Here is a 19,509-nt window from a genome sequence, read left to right on the forward strand (position 1 = left end):
TAAGCCTTGTACAGTGCAGACCAGGACACATCAGACGGTATCGGTGAATTCCCTAGGCTTGACATAGTGCCAAGTTCATGTTTAGGTTGAAGCAGGAGCGGCTTTGGAACGGGTCTGAAAGCTCACTCTGGGAGTGTGTAAGAAAGAAGATGGAGATTAGGGGAAAAGCAATTAGATCTTTGCCCGAGATTAACTTTATCACACGAGGCAGCGGGTGAAAGTTAAGCATGTGTGAAAGCAGACGTGCCTGAGCTGCAGGCCACGCTGTCCCTGCCTGCAGACGCTGGACGGAAGGCTGGGAGGCGGGAGGACAGTGAAGCAGTGTATCTTCCCTCCGAATGCGAGGAAACATCTCTGGAAGCGGGGCTGGAGTCTCCCTGTGCACAAGTATTTGTAGGGTGCTTAGCTTTCCTCCCTTCCTCAGGAAGAAACATTTTCATTCAGCAGTACATAGTGTATGTACATAGACTTCGTAAGAGTTTATGTTGCAAGCCCTCTTTTTTTCCTGGGAAATTAGAATGATATCCAAGCTGGCCTGGAAAGCACCACAGAAGGGATGGGTGAGTGGATGCCGTGAGGAGGACCGGCCAGCAGCTGGAAGCTTCTGCCAGCACTCGCCCCCGCTAGGTTGCAAGGCAGCCACTGCTTCTGTGACAGGAACAGGTGACACTGTGTTTCCCCCACTTAACCCTCCCCTTTGTCTAGTCTGTGGACCAAGATAGAAGACTACTTTATCAAAGCAGTAAGCTGAGTTTACTCTTTGGAATTAAAGTATAAGTAAAGATTCTACAGGTAATTTGTAGGGGGAAAAATGGTGTATTTCCATATAATGATGTCTCTCAGATCAAGGCCTCTTTCCATACCTAGCTCAGTAGTTCCCAAATTTGAATCATTTACGTTAACAAGTCTTCATTCAGTCTTGGGGCCACAACCGCAAAACTCATGCACTGTTGTTTGTTTAATACATTTCTTGAAATCAGCTCACTTAAAAGCAGCTCACTTCTTTCCATGGCCTCATCCTATTCAGTAAAATTTTTAAAACGTGAGTTTTATTGTCTTATCGTATTATTCTCTCATACACATTAGAATAAACACGTAACTGTTAAGATAAAGAATAGTCATCCACGCCTGACCACAGAATTGTCGCGTGTCCCACCTGTGGAATGTGCACCACAGTTTGGAGTCCACAGAGCTTGCGCAACATTTTTGACCGGCTCAGATCCTTCCTCTTAACATAAATAATGCCAGGTCAAGATTCTTTCGTCCCCTCAACTGGAATTGGGTTCAGATGATGCCCGTTGGCAGTTTATATCGCTGGGGACACCATTCATCTGTCAGTTTCATGTTGTGCACTTTGGGTTTATTGTGACAACTGTCCAGGTTGGATATGACCTTACCTTTCCAGGTTCTTGCCACAGAGTAGATATCTCGTTACAGGAATTGCACCTGTGAGGAAACACACACACACACACACACACACACACACACACACACACACAAATGCACCTACACAATATCTCCACGTGCCTCTCTTCTGCCTTCGTACTTCATATGATATTGTTCAGAACCTCATTTCCTTTGAGGTCTGTGCACCTGCCCTTTTCTGAGTTCGGTTAGTTTTTTCTCCTCATTGATGTATTTGCAGTTGAATATCTTCTCTGTGGTCCCTGGCTTGGCCCTGTCCTCAGTCCCTCGTCGACGTGCCTAATGGGCCCGCGACTCCCAGAGGAGCTCACTCGGCTGCTTCCCGTGGGCACACCTTTGCCTCCCACCTCCCTGCGGGGCCCCTGCCCTGTGCACAAGTTGGAGCCCATTCTTTTCTCTTGGATGTGAATCCGTGCCAGCACTCTGGCCTCAGGGTGTCATGGAGGTATCCAGTGTGTTCGCTGATTCTCGTAGACGTATGTCTGATTTTCTTGAAGGAGTTTTCCCTTCTGTGTAGGTAGACCAGTTGTGTGCCCAGGCGCCTCCAGGAGACTCCTCTGCTTTAATCTGAGAGTAGGAGTGGAGTCTTCTCCAGGTGGCTTTTTGCTTTTCCTTAAAGGTCAGGCTGACCTTACGATGACAGTGGTCTCTTCCCAGAATGCGGTGTGGCTGCTTTCTCCTGCTGTGCTGGATGGGGACTTGGGTGGGTTACCAGGCAGCATGTGGGTCCTCATAGGTCGTATGCAGTGAAGTGGGGCAAAGAATGGAGATGGAAACACTGCGGAAAAGAGCAAAGGAAATGATGGGGCAATGCAGGGCTTAGAAAGTGTCGTAGCAACAAGTGCAAAGATGTAACTCATTTGGAAGTCACTGCTTATTTTTGTGAGGAGGGAACTAAATATCCAGGTTGTGTCAGCTGGCCAAGGAATTTTTTACGAGAAGGGTAGTTTTGGGAAAGATGTTGAAGGAAATGAGAGTCACGGTCTTGCCAAAAGGACGGAAAGATAGTCTGTGGTGCTTCGCAGGAGCGTAGAAGAGCCTTCTGCAAGTAGCCGAGGGCAGCTCTTGTGTCCAGACCTGGGGAAACGACTGTGGGAGGATGAGTTCCCAGATGGAACTTGGAAAACATCTTCCCATAGCAGTTGACTTTTTGCCTATGTATGTTTAATACATACGGCAGCATTATTTACCAAGTGGTTCCTGTGTTAAGCCCTGGGCAGAGCAACATCTCATTTAATCTTTACACTTGAATAACACAGGTACTATCTCTATTTTACACTTGGAGGAAAATAAAATTTATATGAAATAATGTACTGAAGTTCACACAGCAACAGAGGGATAGATTTGAACCCCAGGGCTTCTGAGCTCACAGCCACACTGTTCGCCAGCCATGAGTCTGCCTTCCAGTCTCTACTTGTGGGACAGTTCTAGAGGAGATGTGCTTCTTTGAGGGTTGGCTTTTATGACCTAGCTTGCAAACCCAACCTTATTTCCAAAGGACAGTGTTTCCAGTTCCACTTGTGTGCCTGGAGCTTAAACTTCTGTTGAGCCAGGGATCTGCCTGTAAGGGCCAGGGGCTGGTGTGGGAGAATAAATGGATACATTTGATGAAGCGCCTTGAGGCCCAGCTAGATTGGAACCTCATTCCATACAAACAGCAGCAATACAACAAAAATGATGGTAACAGCTCCACTAACAGGTCAGGACCATTGTTACCTCATCTCGTCCTTATAACTGACTGAGAGTCGTGAGGTCAGTTCTCATTACCCACGTTTTACGAGCAAGGACACGAGGGCTCGAGAGATTAAGCAGTCACACAGCTGGCAGATGGCAGAGGGGGGCTTTGTACCCAGGTGATGTCCCTTCCTCATCCCATGGTGTCACCACAAGGGTGCCTCGGTCACTTCTTGACCCGCCAAAGTGGAAGCCTGGGTAGACTGAGTTAGAGATGCAGTAAAAGCCATCTGTCCCAGCGTCCAGCAGCGCCGCAGAGACAGGTGACCCTTACCGAATGGGATCCTCAGTGTGTGCGCTGGCGGGCAGCAGCCCCGCGACGGCCGCCCCCACCTCCATCCCCGGCCGGGCCGAGAGCAGAGTGCGCTCAGCGGTCGCTTTAATGTGCCGGGCCGGGGCAGTCACTCTCATTTGTGATCACCTCAGAACAGATGCCAGGAGGTTTCTCAACCATACTGACAGACGAGTGGTAGCAAAGGAGGTTACTGTTTAGTGTCCAAGTTTCCACACAGATGTATCATCCAGCGGAGAGTGGGCTGGTGTATCTAGGCGAGAGGTAGGGACAACTGTAGATGGTCGAGCCAGAGGATTAGACAGAACCAGCACCCAGGACTTGTGCCTTTTACAGTTTCTTCCAAGAGGTCGCAAGGTGACACTTATGACTGATTTTCCCCAGATATTTAGCACTTACACAGGCACACCTCTTTTTATTATACTTTCCTTTTTTTTCACTTTGCAGATACTGCATTTTTGACAAATTGAAGATTTGTGGCCACACTGCATTCTCAGATGATGGTTAGCATTTTTTTAGCAATGAAATTTTTCTTTTAAATTAAGGTCTGTATTTTTTTTTTAAAGATGGAATGCTATTATATGCTTAATAGACACGAGTATCAAGTCAACAGAACTTTTATATGCACAGGGAACCCAAAATATTCATGTGACTCACTTCATTGCGTTGTTTGCTTTATTGCAGTGTCTGGAGCCAAATCCACAGTATCTCCGGGGCACGCCTGTCCCACGGCGCTGAAATGTATTTCTTGGAACTGTGGTTCTTAGACCTGGGTCTGCGTTAGAATCATGGAAGGAGCTTGTTAAAAGTACAGGTGCCTGGTCTCCTTTCCAGTACATCCTGAATCAGGTCATGGCTGGAGCCCAGGCATCTGTCATTTTGAAAGCGCCCTGGTGATGCCAGTGCCAGCTAAACAGCGTCAGCACAGCGCAAGTGCGGGGGAGGGAGGGACCGTCAGTGTTGCTTGCCTTCCATCGTTAGCAGAGTGTCTCTTTGACTCTGTCGGGCTTCGAGGCAGCCCGGCGGTGGTTGAAAGCAGGGGCTCTGCAGTCAGCCTGCGTTGTTTCAACACCATCTCTCTCACCTACCCACTCTGAGACCGGGGCTATGTTACTTTTCGTTTCTGCACCTCCATTTGCTCATCTGTAAAATCGATCAGTGAGACTAGCTTCCTTGGAGGGTCATTACCATGACTGAGTGGGCCAGCACATGTTAAGTGCTTGACGGCGCGCCTAGGACGCGGTAAGCGCCTAATAAATGTTAGCTCCGATTACGATGATTGTTGTCGGGCAGCAGGTTTACTTTACATTCGACGAAAAAATACTCCCGCTCTGGAGCCTGCAGATTCCCAAGGAGAGGCCCATGTGCGAGGGTCACACAGCTGCCCTGGCCCCAGAGACAGCCCGTTGGATGCTGGGACACCGGCACATCAGCAGCCTTGGTTGGGGGCGGGACTGGAATCTTGGACTTTGTTTTACATGGATCATGTTAACCGGCGGCTGGGATTATAGCTCTGATTAATTCTTTTAGTGCAGTTAATTCGTCCTGGACCCTCTCCCAGACAAGCCCAGGGAGAGGTTGAGAATTCAGCTCAAGTACTCCTCCTGTGTGTCTTCCTGGTTGAAAAATAACCGGGAATTCATCCTGCTCAAAGGCTTACGTAATGCCTCCCTCAGAGCCGTCAGAGCTGCAGCCTGTGGCTTTTCTCAGGTTGCCTTCGCTGATCCTGGGCACTCGGGACACACCTGTTTGTTTTGGCCGATGACATGTTTATCCACATGGGTTCCTATTGTCGCACAGACTGCAAGGTGTGATGTGGCTCTTGTCTTAATTACGTGTGGTTACCACGTGTGACAGAAAACTGCACAGTTGATGTGGCCGTTAAAAAACGATGCTGTGGGACACTAATGGCAGGGGGAACAGTTCAAGATAGATCGTTAAATAAAAAAGAGCATATTCCAGGCTCATATCTCTGGCATTATCACTATGTGAACAAAACAGGTAACACAACATTAGATATTATGTTTTCCCACTTTGCTAAAAGAAAAAAATACATGTAAGTGTCTGTTTCTATGTATGGGAAAAGCAACTGGACTTTTATACAACAAAATACATACAGGGTATTTGTGTGCTGTTCTGGACTTTAAACTTGGAGAGGAATACATATTTATTATGTATTGGCTAACTTTTACATTATTAGAAACAAAACTAATCATGAATTCATTTACTATCTCAAACCCATGTTGCAGTGAGTCATGGCATAAAAATAAATATGTCATTTTCTTCTTTCTCGTGAGCTATCATATAAGCAATGTGCATGTGGGCTCCATCAGATATCAGGGAATCATAGATTAAAGGGAAAACTTCCCTCCTCGAAAGTTAAGTTCTCAGGGAGAAGAGGGCTGTGTCATAAGTCGTAGAGTATCTGCTTAACTCTGATCATTTAACTCTCTGTTCAGCCATTAATTAGAGGTTCATTCCTATGCTGTGGTTTTTGAAATGTTTCAGGAGCAGGCTTCCCTGTGGTCCCTCCACATCTCATTGCTGTGAATCACTGAGGTCCTGGACCAGCACTTCCCCATTCTCTCGTGCAACCCAGTTTCATGGGTGTTCTTTCCTATTGCTGAGCAAAGGGTGTTTATGGGCACTGTGGGGAAAGAATGTCATTCCACGCAGGACCAAAATCAGCGGCGGTTTTGCTGAAAAGAACCTGCCGGGAGTTGTGATACGTTCCGTGTCTCTGGTCCAAACAACACGTTGACCACTCAGCTCTCAACTTTTCTCAACTCACTTTTCAGTCCCTCAATGCCTAGCTACTTTTTAAAATCATTTTTTAAAACATTGCCCAAACTGTGTTCGTGTGCTCAAACACGTTACCCAGACTGCTTTTCTAAGATTATTTTTACCACAGGGACCGAGACCGGGGCAGCATGAAGTCAGACCATCTCAGATTTTAGTGGGTCTTGGCACGACTCTCTTAATCAGGAGCAAAAGCTAGGCAAAGGGGGAAGATTTGCTGCAGAAAGTCTGATTCCAAGCTTCCTGTGTACTCGGGTGTTTCCCAGAGATGGCAAACTCAGAAATTGCTGTGCACTCATCATTTTTTATTGCAAAATTCATTAAGCTGCCCTGCTGTTATCATCCTATCTTGTCAAGATGATATATTACAGACTTCATTGCAAAACTTTAACAAGCGGGAGAAAGCACACCTCTCGCTCCGCCACAGCGCGGGAAAGCCTCTGGGTGTTTTGCTTTTGCCTTAATCTTTTCTGTGTCAAGCCTTGGGTCTTTGCAGAACCTCCGTCTGTCTGGTAACTCCCTGTTTGATCATGTGGAGAGCGTTCCCTCTTTTGTGCTCTGAGAGGCATCATGAGCTGCTTTTAAAGAACAGTTGCCTTCCCTCTTCTTTCTGACAGCTGGTCTGAGACATCATGGGAAGACGGGGTATCAGCCGGGATTATGACAGACTTCTGTGCATGGTGGGAAACCAACCCCAACGTGACATCAAAGGGCTGTGTTTCCTCTTTACCCTTCAGCTCCGAGTAGTCAGTGGCGCAGACGTGTTCAGGCCTGCCGAGCCGTGCGAACTTGGCTTGGCTCTGGGTGTGCGTTCCTGGCCTCGCCCCCAGGTCCTGTGATCAGCAGAGACCCTGCCTCTTGTCTGTGATGCACTTGTCATCAGAGTGAGTGGGAGTCACTTGGTAAATATGGAAAGTGAAGGAGCTGAGCGCCCAGATTTCCATGGCAACCCCCAGAACAAGTACAATATCACCCAAATTACTCTGCAGCTTGCTTTTTTTAGTTGCAGTGATTTGGTTGCGTTCTCATGTTTTTCCGCTCCCGATTTATACAAAAAACACAGACTCTGCCCGCTGTCACCCATTCTCTGGTTTCAGGGACATTAGTGGTCCCTCCCTGAAGCACCTGAAAATTTCAGTCACCCAGTATTGCCTCCTTGTGCGCTAGCAGAATACACTCAGATTCTTAATGTTGCCTTATATTTTATCATGTATGTCATGGCCGCTTGCGACACTTCAATCTGTGCTGTGCACGGGCTGGGCACCAGGGATGTATGAGGTGACGGCTGACCTCACCGGTCCCCGTCACCTGTGCCTGATGGATTCCGTGTGGGCAGACGTGGCCCTCCCCTCGAGTGGTCTGCATCTTTAGGGACCAAGTCCACATCCAGTTTGTCACTCTTCAGAGAAGATGTTCATGAAAGCATCCAGCGTGTTACCCATACAAGTTTACAATGGGTTGGGCTTTTATTTTACCCTTTACCCTGGTTTCCAAGCTCGTGTTTTCTGTGGCTAGTAAGAAGAGAGGTTCCCGCTGACAAACATGTTTGAGCAAAGCAAGCATTCTCACTGACTTCAGCCAGCTTAGGAGTCCTCCTGCGTCGTGGGCATTCTTTCTGTTTTGGTCATTCCAGCCTGTTGACCTGACTCATAGCTGGTTGGTTGTTTTCCTTTTCCAGCCCTCTAGGCTATAATCTTTTTCCCTTCGGCAACGTAATTGCCATCAGTCGTTCTCATACCTTCTGGTGCGGATGCCAGGGCCGGTTTGAATCATTAGTGACTCAAAGGAGTCCAGCTCTGGTATTTGAATGATTTGGTTAAATTTTTTTTTTTAAGTCTTTTCAGCTGCCTGTTCTCATTCTGTTTTTCTGTCGGGAGCAAGCACTCATTTGCCCACTTGACAAAAATCTTCCTGTTTTGAGTGACATTATGGAATAATTTTATTTCTTAATTCATTTCAAATGCTTCAGAATTTGTGGTGGTATAATTTGCCATAACCACTAAAATATTCAATTTGCTATTGATTTTACTCCCCACCCCGTCTCTGGAATAATCTTCACCTTCCTCCTCACCCGCAGTAAGGATTGTCAGCGTTTCAGCCTAGGAGTCTATTCACTTAAAAGTCCTCGGTCTCGTTATGTGAGGTCTCATGTTAAAGAAAACTACAGTGGCTTGTAGTCAGAGAGTGCCAGGTTTCCAGAGTTCCTTACCTGTGTGGCCCATAAAGGGATACTGCTGAAGAGCCTGCCTCTTAGAAAGGATAACTGGCTGTCTTGGCTGCAAAACTATGAAATCTAATGATTAATTTTTTTGTGTTTTCTTCTTAGACAAGGAATTCCCTTCCCTGATCTTTTGCGTTTGTTGTTTTGTTATAGAATACATCATACATGAAAGGTCCTAGGCAGCTAAATAGAAGTGAGAATAGAATCTTGAAAAGAATTTATTTCTTAAAATAAATTAAAAAAAGATTTCTATTGTCCTCCAGTGAATAAATACTAGAAATCCTGAAGCCCAGTTTGGGTGTAGCCACTTGTTTTGTTCTGTTGACTTTTCTAGTCCAGGAGGGTCGAGTCCTCATTTTCCACCCATATCCTTGTTCTCTTCCGGGTTTATTTGAGGCAAATATCATGTTCCACCTGCTGCCGCCTCCGTCACTAGTTCGTGGAGACACCCAGTTACTGATACTGTAACGGGAGATAGGTTCTTAAAACTTTGCCCTAAACTCATTTCTTTCAGAATTAGATCTTTTTATGAGCATTAAGGAGCATATTTTTTATTAGCATTATTCTGATAAAATATTTTACAAAGCAAAGCATCTTTGTATCGTTTTTTAAATTGTGATTTTGAAGTTTTGTCTGTCAAATGCCCCATCTTAGGTTGCTCGTAGTCTACTGAGAAAGGAAGTCATATGAACAGATATATAAGTACAAGTTAATAAATTCTGTAGTCTACATCTGAATAAAATGCCAAGGAATAGTGCAGGAGTCTGCTGTCTGGGGACCGTGTTTGGCACGCAGGAGGGGCTCAGTAAGTATTTACTGAATAAATGAAAATTGAAGAAGGTTTCATCTCAGGTGCCCTCTTTTTCTAATAAATAGTAAGACAGAAAAAAGTCCTGATAGTATTTTAGAAAAGCTAATATTCCTTTGGCAAGGTATTATTTTTAATTCATAAAATTACAATCCTCTCGTGAACAAGTAACTATCATCATAGGAGAAACAGGACCCATAGTCACACTGTTCTGTTTCCTATGAATTCAGATGATTATGTCAGGCAAACTTGGCCTCAAACCAGAGTTAATAAAACCCTTCATCGCTCCTGCCATACGAGGGAGAAAATGTCTCCATTGAACCCCGAAGAAGTTTCATCTTTATTACCCTTGGAATAAAGGTAGTTTTGAGTTCCTCGCGGTGTCTTACCTTTACGAGTATTTTGTGCAGAGGAACATCTTACTTACACTGATTCGTACTGATAAGTGGCATATCCATTCCCTCAATGATCCCCCTAATTATGTCATTTTAGAATTGTTTTTCTTCCTGGTAGCAAGTTCCCATTTGCAGGCCCTGTTAGTCCTCCTGCATCTTGGCTCAGTGTAACTCTTTTGATTTCTCTTTGTTGTTTCTGTTTGAAACTTAAGCTTTTGAAATGTGAATAGTTCTGAGTCTCAGGAATCAACTTAACAATTTATTTTCTGCAGAATCTAATTTAGAATTCAGGAATCTCCCAATAGCCTCATGGGGTCTTTTAAGTCTTCGATAGGGCTTTAAGCATAGCATTGAGAATTTCCCAGTATTAGGTGTTAGTGGTGTGTGTGTGTGTGCTTGTATGTGTATGTATGTGTGTACCTGATGTGAAGATTACTCTAACATCATTTCATGAGCATAATATATTTTTACCTACATGACTAGCACAAGGGAAGAGTATCTTTTATCATGACATCACCCCCTTTATTTTCTGAAAAGACCTGAGTTCAAATGTTGATCTCTAAACTACCATGTTGGGAGAGGGTATAGCTCAGTGGTAGATTTTGTGCTTAGCAAAAAAAATAAATAAATAAGCCTAATTACCTCCCCCTAAAATAAAAACAAAATTTTAATTTATAATAAACTTAAAAAAATTTTTTCTTTAATTCTAAAAATAAACTACCACGTCGACCGGCTTAGTCTTTCTTCCTAAGGGTACGGTATACTTCTGGCTCATTTCAGAAAGGTCCAGCGAGGCTTAATCTAGATATGATATTTCTTGATAAGTAAACTGATTGCCCAAAACATCAGTTGACCCCAGTTTGGGACATCTGTAAGGGACGTGGAACAGCAGTGACATTCCCTGTCCGTCATGCTTTGCTACAGCAGAGGTGCCCGTGCCATTTAGTTAAATCATCCCCAAAATGTTTTCTTCAGCACGTGGTTCCAAGTTTTTCAAGATGGGAAGAAACAAAAAGTTCTCTTCTTTGAGCAGTGTTCTGAAGTTTACAAAATGCATTCTTGTACATGATCCCACTTGATCCTCGTGACAGCTCCCCAAGCTGTGCATGGCGCTTCTCATGGCCCCTGTTTCATCACTGCATTAACCAAGAAACAGAGCATCAAGGATCATTGCCCAACTCTCCATGGCCAGTCAGGGTGGAGTCTTGAAGAGAACTCAGGTTTTCTGCCCTCTGACTTGGTAACATTCTCCAAGACGAATATGTCTGCTTGGACCATAGACTTAGTTTTTTATATGTAGATGACTCTGTAGTCACAGGTCACAGATCTGTTGATCAAAGAACTAACTTGAAACTCAATATCAAATACTTGGAGCTAGAGGCAACCCAGAAGAGTGTGTCTGGGGCATGGTCAGGGATTTAGACTGCAGAGTTATAAGGAAGTGGATGGCCAAAGGGTAGATATTTATGGACTGGTGCTATAGAATCAGAGATAGGACATGACTTGGGCAATCAAGACAATATTGGGGGCAGGAGTTTTAGAATAAAAGGTGAATGTCACAGAAACCAAGAGGATCTGGTTGATTGCAGGAGACTTTGAAGGCTCTCTCTGTTCTGGCCATCTGCCAGTCAAAAGAAGACACAGTGCATGGTGGGGTGGGAGGACCACTCTTAAGAAAAGGCTGGTCATATTAAAGGGGAGATGTGTCCTGTTAAGTGGAGGGTGTTTTGCTCTAACATTTCAAGTCACCTCTTACTCTTTGACTCTTCCTTTACCATGTGCAATTCTCATCCGATGACCTTTTCTTAGCTTCACTGGGACTAGAGATCGCCATCCCATCTCATTATTTGTAAATTTTTACATATGTGGAAACTGACTATCCATACATAATAATATTAACGTATGGTTTGTGGCTTTTTTCCCCCAGAGGAACAAAGAAACAGCCTCATCAACTCCAGTTCGGAATCTGTCGTCTCATCGAATGCAAACAGCATCCTTAATTCCAGCAACAGCTTGCAGCCCAACATGAACTCCAGTGACCCAGACCTGGATATGCTCAAACCCACCCGGCCCAACTCACTGTAAGTCTGACGTCCCGCTGCCGGCCACAGGGGCCCTGGGTCAGCCATTCTGCCCAGAATGTGCTGTCTGGCCCCATCCGACTCAGAGCATTATCCCCTGAACATGATTTAAACCTTCACCCTCAAGTTGGAGCTTGGCTAATTTGTTTTGGATTTTTTTCAGCATCATCATCTCAAAGGAGAATCATTCTTCTTAACATACTGCTTCTTGGCCTTGATGATGTTTGATTCACCATCCTGCTGAGATGGCTTTGGTGATGGCTATTTGCCTGTGCTGGCTGCTGGGCATGAAAAGCAATTCCTTTGAGTTTTACAAACATCCAGGCACTGCGGTATCTCAGTAGATCGGTAGCTAAGTCTGTTTCCTTCATTCGTGTTGTCACGGTTTCCCTTGTCCCCGACCATGCTGAGTATGTTCAGTGCTATCTCTGTGTCCACATCCAGAGAAGACAGCCCCCAGGAGCCCTGTGAGTCTCCAGCTCCTGAAACCTTCACAGGACTGTGATCACAGGGCACATGCTGTACAAGAGAAGAACCTCCATTGCTTCGTCCTTGGATGTTAAGCACCCCCAGCTGAGACAGGCAGTTTGGAGGCTGGTTGTCCCATCCTCCACGGAAGCTAGATCCACTCTGCTTGGGCCAGAAAGTTCTCTTTTGTGGTTGCATCCCACATTACTTAGCATCTTCTTTAGACCACCCCGTAAATCTTGTCCACTATAGCCTTTGTACAAAGAATGTGGGGCCGTGACCGGGACAGCTGGACTCTCCGGCCACAGTTGTATAAGACTCAGGAAAAGCAGAGTTGGCTTTGCCTTTCTCTAGTGAAAATAGTTTGAGGTTCAGCCACAAATTGCCTCCAGGGCAGTCGTTGCTCTTGGTGAGACACCAGGATGTCAGGACCTTCTCCCGCCCCTCTCAGTGCTGTGGCTGCAAGGTCATGCCCCGCCATTCTGTCTCCTTAAGACATTTACAGATCTGCAAAATGGGTCTGACAATTTTTGCCTTAGAAGCAGCTAAGGAATATTAAGGCTTGGAAGGAAAAATGCTTCGAAAATGAACATAAGAAGTACATCTACTGAAAATACAAGAACAGGGTAAGATGAAATCGTGCATTGAGAAAATCAGGTCTGTTTTTAGTTGTTGGCAGCTTTAAATTCTACCTTGATGTTCAAGAAATTTAATCCCTTACTTGTTATTGGGTTGGTGACGTGTTTGTTTACCGAGAAGTAGACTCATGCCTCAAGAGCACGAGTAATTTAACTTGTTCAGCTCATGGGCGGTGAGTCTTTTCTGGTTCTCCGCGGCCTCCCTCCCTTGGCGTAGGGCTTTGCCAGGGACCCTTAGAGCTGTTTTCCTAGACTTTAAGGACATCCTAGTTTTGTTTAAAGCTCTGAACCTAGCAGTTGCTCAATTTATTTGTTGCTCAGCATGAGCAAGCTTGCAATTCTAGCCCAGATGGCTTACCAGTCCTTGATTTCAGCCAGGAGTGCCAACCAGTGGTCTTTAATCTTCGTGTTCAGCAGCTGGGAGCCCTCTGAATCACCCCTGAATTTGGAGTAGAGTGTCCAAAGAGACTGCTTTGGCAGCTAAGCGGAAAGTGGAGGGTATGTCTTTTAAACAGGTCACAGAGGAGGGGGCTGGGGACTTTTTATTTTTCAGTTGTCTAGATGTGCTTTGTGTTACATAGAACATAGCGGGGGTGGGGGCGGGGGTCACTTCCCCTGCTCCACGCCATCTGTGGGCCTGTTCCCTGCCTGCTATAGACCTGGAGGCTTTCTCGGGGGAGGCAGGGTGATGCTGGGAACAGTTCTACTTGTTTGCCTTCGGAGGAGGATTGGAGGTAGAAGTGTGGCTGTGTTTCCAGCCCAGTGAATCGCTAACTAGTTAATACCTGTGAGCGTTGAGCTCCAGAAAGGCTGCTCTTAAGGTAGAAACTGTGCTGACCTGAGTTGGCCATGGCTCTGATGAGGGCCATGCCGGCGGCCCCAGTCACTCTGAAGCTGGTTCCCCGACCGTTCCTGAAACCCAGGGCCATGACATGTGTGACCCAGTTTGTGCCTCCCCAGTTTTTTCTGCCCGGGATTTGCCCGGGTGGACCAGGGACAGACACCATGAGCTCATCTTGGCAAAGAGAAGCTGCAGTACTTTCCTGAGCGGGTGAATTCTGAGAAGTCTGTCCACACCTGCTGCCATGGTGATGGGCTCAGTCATGATCAGCCGAGACCACCTGGGTCTCAGCCTCAGTTCTGGACCCTTCATTCCTTCTGTCCTTATTCATCTTGAGGTCACAGAGCTCCTTGAATGGGAATACTTAATGACGTGGATGAAAACAGAAGACCGAGTCAAGGGGTGGGGGATTACCACTACCTTGACTATTAATTAGGCATAAGATGGGGAACCAGTCATCAGAAAACTATCCGTTCTTTTTATTTCATTGATTTGTTTTTCATTGTTCTCGTAATGACTGAAACGATCCTTCTCACCGTGTAGCAATCATAATGAAAGAAACACGTTTGTGACTCAGCACCCTTTGATACTTCAGAGACCACATTTTGCTGTCTCATTGGTAAATCTTTCCTACTTCTCCAAAGAGATCAAGGCCCTCTTGTGTGTGTGGGCGTAATGCTAAATCAGGCATCAGAACCAGCGATGGCACCATTTTAGCCATGCCAGGGCAAGGCTGTGGGATTTCCATCTTTGGCAGGTCCTTGGCTAGACCTCTTAAGGTAGCCATCTCCCCTGAAGATCAAAGGACACTAGGTAAACTGGGACCAAAGTCCAGCTACTCTAAAATTGTCAGCAAATAATTGACTTAATTTGTGCTCAGACCTATGCTAAGCTACCTGAGGTAAAGGAGAAATAGAGGATTCCTGGTCTCCCCACGAGTGTACACTCTGGCTACGGAGGAAAGACAGTGGTACATGGCAGTACTAAATGGGACTTAGAGCTCAAACAGTGTCTGGCGTTCACAGCTGTTAACTGGGTATCTGTTAGGTACACAGACCAGTCAGAGAATCGGGAAAGGTGGAACAGATGAGATGTGAGGGGGGCCGTGGGTAGGATGATACAGGAGGATGAAGAGCATTTCAGGTAAGGGGAATGAGAGAGGCAGAGATGACCCAGGATGTTGCCAAACAGCCTATGGACGTGGGTATTGGGGAAGGGGAGCTTAGTTCTTCCCCCACCACAACCACCAGGAAAAAAAAGATTGACCCAGCCTCTAACATCAGGACAGTTCACACCAAAGTCCAGATTTCATGCTGGGACAACGGGACCTCCACATGCAAAAAAAATGAATCTAGACACAGACCTTAGGGCTTTCCCAAAATTAACTCAAAATAGATCATAGACCTAAATGTAAAATGCAAAACTACAGAATTTCTAGAAGACAACATAGGAGAAAACCTAGGTGCCCTTGAGTTTGGCAATGACTATTTAGATCTAGGACCAAAAGCATAACCCATGAAAGAAAAAATTGGTAAGTTAGACTTCACTTAGGTTAAAAACTTCTGCTCTGTGAGAGACATGACTAAGTGAATGAAAAACCAAGCCACAGACCAGGAGAAAATATTTGCAAAACACGGGTCTGATAAAACATCAGTAGCCTAATCATGCAAAGATCTCTTAAAATTAAACAGTAAGTAAACAAAGAACCCAATTAACTACTAGGCAAAAGATCAGGGCAGACACCTCACCAAAGAAGATACACAGATGCAAAGAAGCATATGAAAGGATGCCCAACATCGGTGTCATTAGGGAGTTGCAAATTCAGGCAATGAGATACCACTCCACATCCATCTGAATGGCTAGAATCCCAAACACTGAGATCGAATGCTGGTGAGGATGAGAGCAACAGGAAGTCTTATTCATTGCTGCCGGGAATGCAGATGAGAAAGCCACGCTGAAGATAAGCTGGCCGTTTATTACAAAGCTAAACATAGATTTATCATACAGCACAATCAAGCAGTCACACTCCTAGGTGTTTACCCAAATGAGTTGAAAAACGTATGTCCACACAGAATCCTGCCCACAAATGTTTGTAGCAGCTTTATTCGTAACTGCCAAAACTTGGAAGCAACCAAGATGTTCTTCAGCAGGTGAATGGATGAACTGTGGTCCATCCAGACAGGGAAATATTGAATTCAGTGATAAAGGCTATCCAGTCTTGGAAAGACATGAATGAACCTGAAATGCACGCTGCTAAGGCCGCTCTGAAGGAAGAGACTGCAGTCTGGTATGATGCCAACTGTATGCCATTCTGGAAAAGGCAAGACTATAAAACCAATATAAAGATTAGTGGACAGGAAGGATTAACAGACGGACACAGGGCATTTTTAGGGCAGTGATACTCTTCTGTATGTTACTCTAATAGGTACAAGATGTTATGCATTTGTCAGGGGAAGGGATAGCTCAGTGGTAGAGCACATGCTTATCATGCAGGAGGTCCTGGGTTCGATCCCCAGAACCTCCATTAGGAAAAAAAATTAATAAATAAATTTAATTACTCCCCCCCCCAAAAAAAAACACTAAAAAAAAAAAAAAAGACATTAGGTATTTGTCAAAACCCATAGAACAGAAAGAGTGAGTCCTCATATAAACTATGGATTTTAGTTAATAATAATAGTTATATTAATAATGCTTCAATATTGGTTTATCAGTTGTAGCAAATGTACCATCCTAATGAAAGATGTTAGTAATAGAGGAACCTGTGGGAATGGGGAGAGTAATGTGGAAATTCTAAATTATTTTGAGCAATTTTTCTGTAAACCTAAACCTCCTCTAAAAAATAAGATCTATTCATGTATTTTTTTTCATCTAGATTTGCAGCTTCTTTTGAAAAGTGCAGTGTGGGCACACCAAATCCATGCGGTGCCTATTGCCACATGATGCTCTTCAGTCCCCATCTTCTCACCCTCATGCTTCACTGTTTTCTATCTCCAAGGCCTGTGATAGATTAAATATGGCCAAAGAATCTTTGCAGCCCCTGCCATTAAAAGGTGGAGTCCTTGAATCTAGGCTGGCCTTTACCCTCTAACCCAATTTGACCAATAGAATGTGGTACAAGTGACAGCTTTTGTGTGACTTCCAAGCCCAGGCCACAAGGCCTCACAGCGTCCCAACTCACCCCCTGGGAACCCAAGCGCCACGTGGAAAAGCTCAGTCTGGCCTCCTAAGGATGAAGGACTACTGGAGAGAGAAGGCCGGCCATGCCCAGCGCCCGGCCACCAGTCAGTACAGCCGCATGAGTGAGTCCAAGAGAGACCAACAGAAAAGCTGTCCAGTTCACCCCTAGATTCATGAGAGATAATACACTCTGGTTGTTCTAAGCCCCTGAATTTGGGCCAGTTTTTTACAGCACTAGATAACTGATTCAAGGCTGTGACCTTGGAGTCAGGGGCAACTAGCCTGGGATGGGACTGGGGTGCCCGGCTGAGGTAGGAAGGATGGAAGGGTCTCCCTGTAGCATACTGGCCGCAAGGAGATGAGCCTTTCGGTTTTCAGAATCTTCTTTGAAAACAAATGACTCATAAATGAGATTCTAAGAAGTGAAGAAGCAAAACAAAACCCATAGCTGATGGCGGAGGCAACGAGAAAGATAGCTCTAACACTGGCATGGAAAGCAGGAAACCCTCGGTTTTAATCCTGGTGTCAACATTGACCAGCTGGTGCCAGTCCCTGGCCCTGGATGTGCCCCTGGACGTGCCCAGGCCCCCAGTCCCTGCGGTGGAAGGAGTGGGGCTGACCTGTCTCTTAAGACCAGAGGTTGTTCAGTGGATGCTTACAAAGGACCACAGAAGCGAAAGGCACTCTCTCCTCTCCCAGTGACCAATAGAGTTGGCATCGTGCCACCATTTTTCTGGAAGAGAGTGATTTTTAAGGAGGAAGTAAACAAATGCTGAGGAAGAAGTCAGGGGCCGTCCCACTAGGGACTTAAGATGCTTTTTTCAGACCGCTGGGGTAGGGACAGAGAGGCTGGTCTGGACTGAAAAAAGGCCAGGAGGACAGAGGGTGATGCCAGCCATGGAGGAACCCAGCCTTGGAGTTCTCCCTGCCCAAGTGGTCCCCACCCCTCAGAAAGAACTCACTGCCCAGTAGCCCTGTAAATACAACTAATTTCTCTCGTCCTTTCCGCTTCACACACACACACACACACACACGCGCGCGCGCGTGCGCGCGCACATTTCCAAGTTATTTCTGGTGACCTAGAAGATGTGTGCATGCCAGACGCCTTCCAATTCTGCCAGAATCAACCGTCCTCTCCGATTTTAGTGGCCAGCGAGAGGCGAGGGCACAGGCCCTGGAATTCAGAGGATAAACAAGGCCTGCATCCAGGCGGAGCTATTTCTCTGAAGCACTGCTGGCTCCTCCTGAGTGTGATTCAGATGCAGCCCGGGGAAAGCTGGCCTGCAGAGAGATGGCTGAAATTTTACTTAGGTTTTACTGATTGAGTCAACAGTCACTCAACAAATATTGTTCGAACACTTACTGTGGGCCAAGTGTCATTCTGAGGGAGTGAATATCGAGTGATTAAAACAAAAAATGAGAGTTTCTGCTCACACTGATTTTATATTCTAGCAAAGGCAGGAGGTAAAGTGGTATCTCATATATCAGATGTTGAGAAGTTCTGTGGCAGAAACTAATGTAAAGGAGATACAGACTTGAAGGGGAAGGAGGCAAGTTACTTCAGTTCTTTTTCTTTTTTTTTTTTTTTAATTTTATGCCATTGGAGGGAGGGTAATTAGGTTTATTTATTTAATGGAGGTAGTGGTGATGGAACCCAGGACCTCGTGCATGCTAGGCACGCTGAGCTATACCCTCCCTGCCATTTAGTTCTTCCTGCCTCAGTTTTCTCATCTGTAAAATGGGGTCATCAACCCCTCCACAAAAAGGTGTTGAGAAGATTAAATGAGAGCCTCTTTTGTTATGTCGTGCATGTTCAGCACTGTGAATGGCGATTATTATTAATGATTTGGAGGGCCTTTTCCACACACTGTCTTTTCTTTCCTGCTCTTCCCTCCCCCCTGGTATGTATTTTTCGGGTGTAGAGAGATGCCCTGCCAGTTCTCCTCATCTTCCCCCCAACTAGCTTCCTCTCTTGGTAGCCTGGAGCTCTCTGTCAGTCCAGTCTTTGTATTATCAGTGAAAACAAGGACCTTCTACTGTAGAGGCAGGCGCTGTTCCCTACTGTCCCAAGACCAGCCGGGGTAGGCAGGCCTGTTCCTGAAACAGCTGGAAACCCCTACATCCCATGGTACCTGATAGGCTGCGTGCCTCGCTCTTATTTATTGAGACCAAATGAATCACTGAATGAGCAATATGCATTAGACAAGGGATAACTGGTGGCCTATTTTTTTAAAGTCGTTTGACCATCTAAGTGCTGTTTTCTGCCAACAGAGTTACACCCAAACAGGCAGCTATGGTTTTGCTACACTGATCTTTATTTGTCATTCTTTGGAATGCAGGGATTTGAAAGAGGAAGTTTTCCTCTGTGGTTGAATCTGTTTTCTGCAGGAGGAGGATCTTTCCTGTTAGACTGAGGACACTGTTTCTCACTGACCTCCAAGCAGAAGAGGTCTGCTTAGACCATTGTGCCTGAAACTTTAGGGTGTCCCCCAACCTTGAAAAACAGCTTGAAAGCATAGCAGTTTGCACAAGGAAGCATTCTCCTTTTCTTGTTCCTCCTCCTAACTCTGCAGTGGTTCCAGCCTGCTCCGTCATGGGTGTTTCTTGGACGAGCCCAAAACCATCCCTCT

General features: G+C 45.6%; 1 protein-coding gene across 4 annotated transcripts in view; it reads left to right on the forward strand.

The window, feature by feature from the left end:
- ARHGAP26 (Rho GTPase activating protein 26) overlaps positions 1-19,509 on the forward strand; it is a 416,457-nt gene that overhangs the window by 331,842 nt on the left and 65,106 nt on the right. For all 4 annotated transcript variants that reach the window (XM_074360863.1, XM_074360867.1, XM_074360864.1 and 1 more), the window contains one exon: positions 11,602-11,755. In XM_074360863.1, the coding sequence (XP_074216964.1) occupies positions 11,602-11,755 (154 nt within the window). The remainder of the gene's footprint in view (positions 1-11,601; positions 11,756-19,509) is intronic.

Source organism: Camelus bactrianus, chromosome 3 (genome assembly GCF_048773025.1).
Source record: "Camelus bactrianus isolate YW-2024 breed Bactrian camel chromosome 3, ASM4877302v1, whole genome shotgun sequence".
Taxonomy (NCBI): domain Eukaryota; kingdom Metazoa; phylum Chordata; class Mammalia; order Artiodactyla; family Camelidae; genus Camelus; species Camelus bactrianus.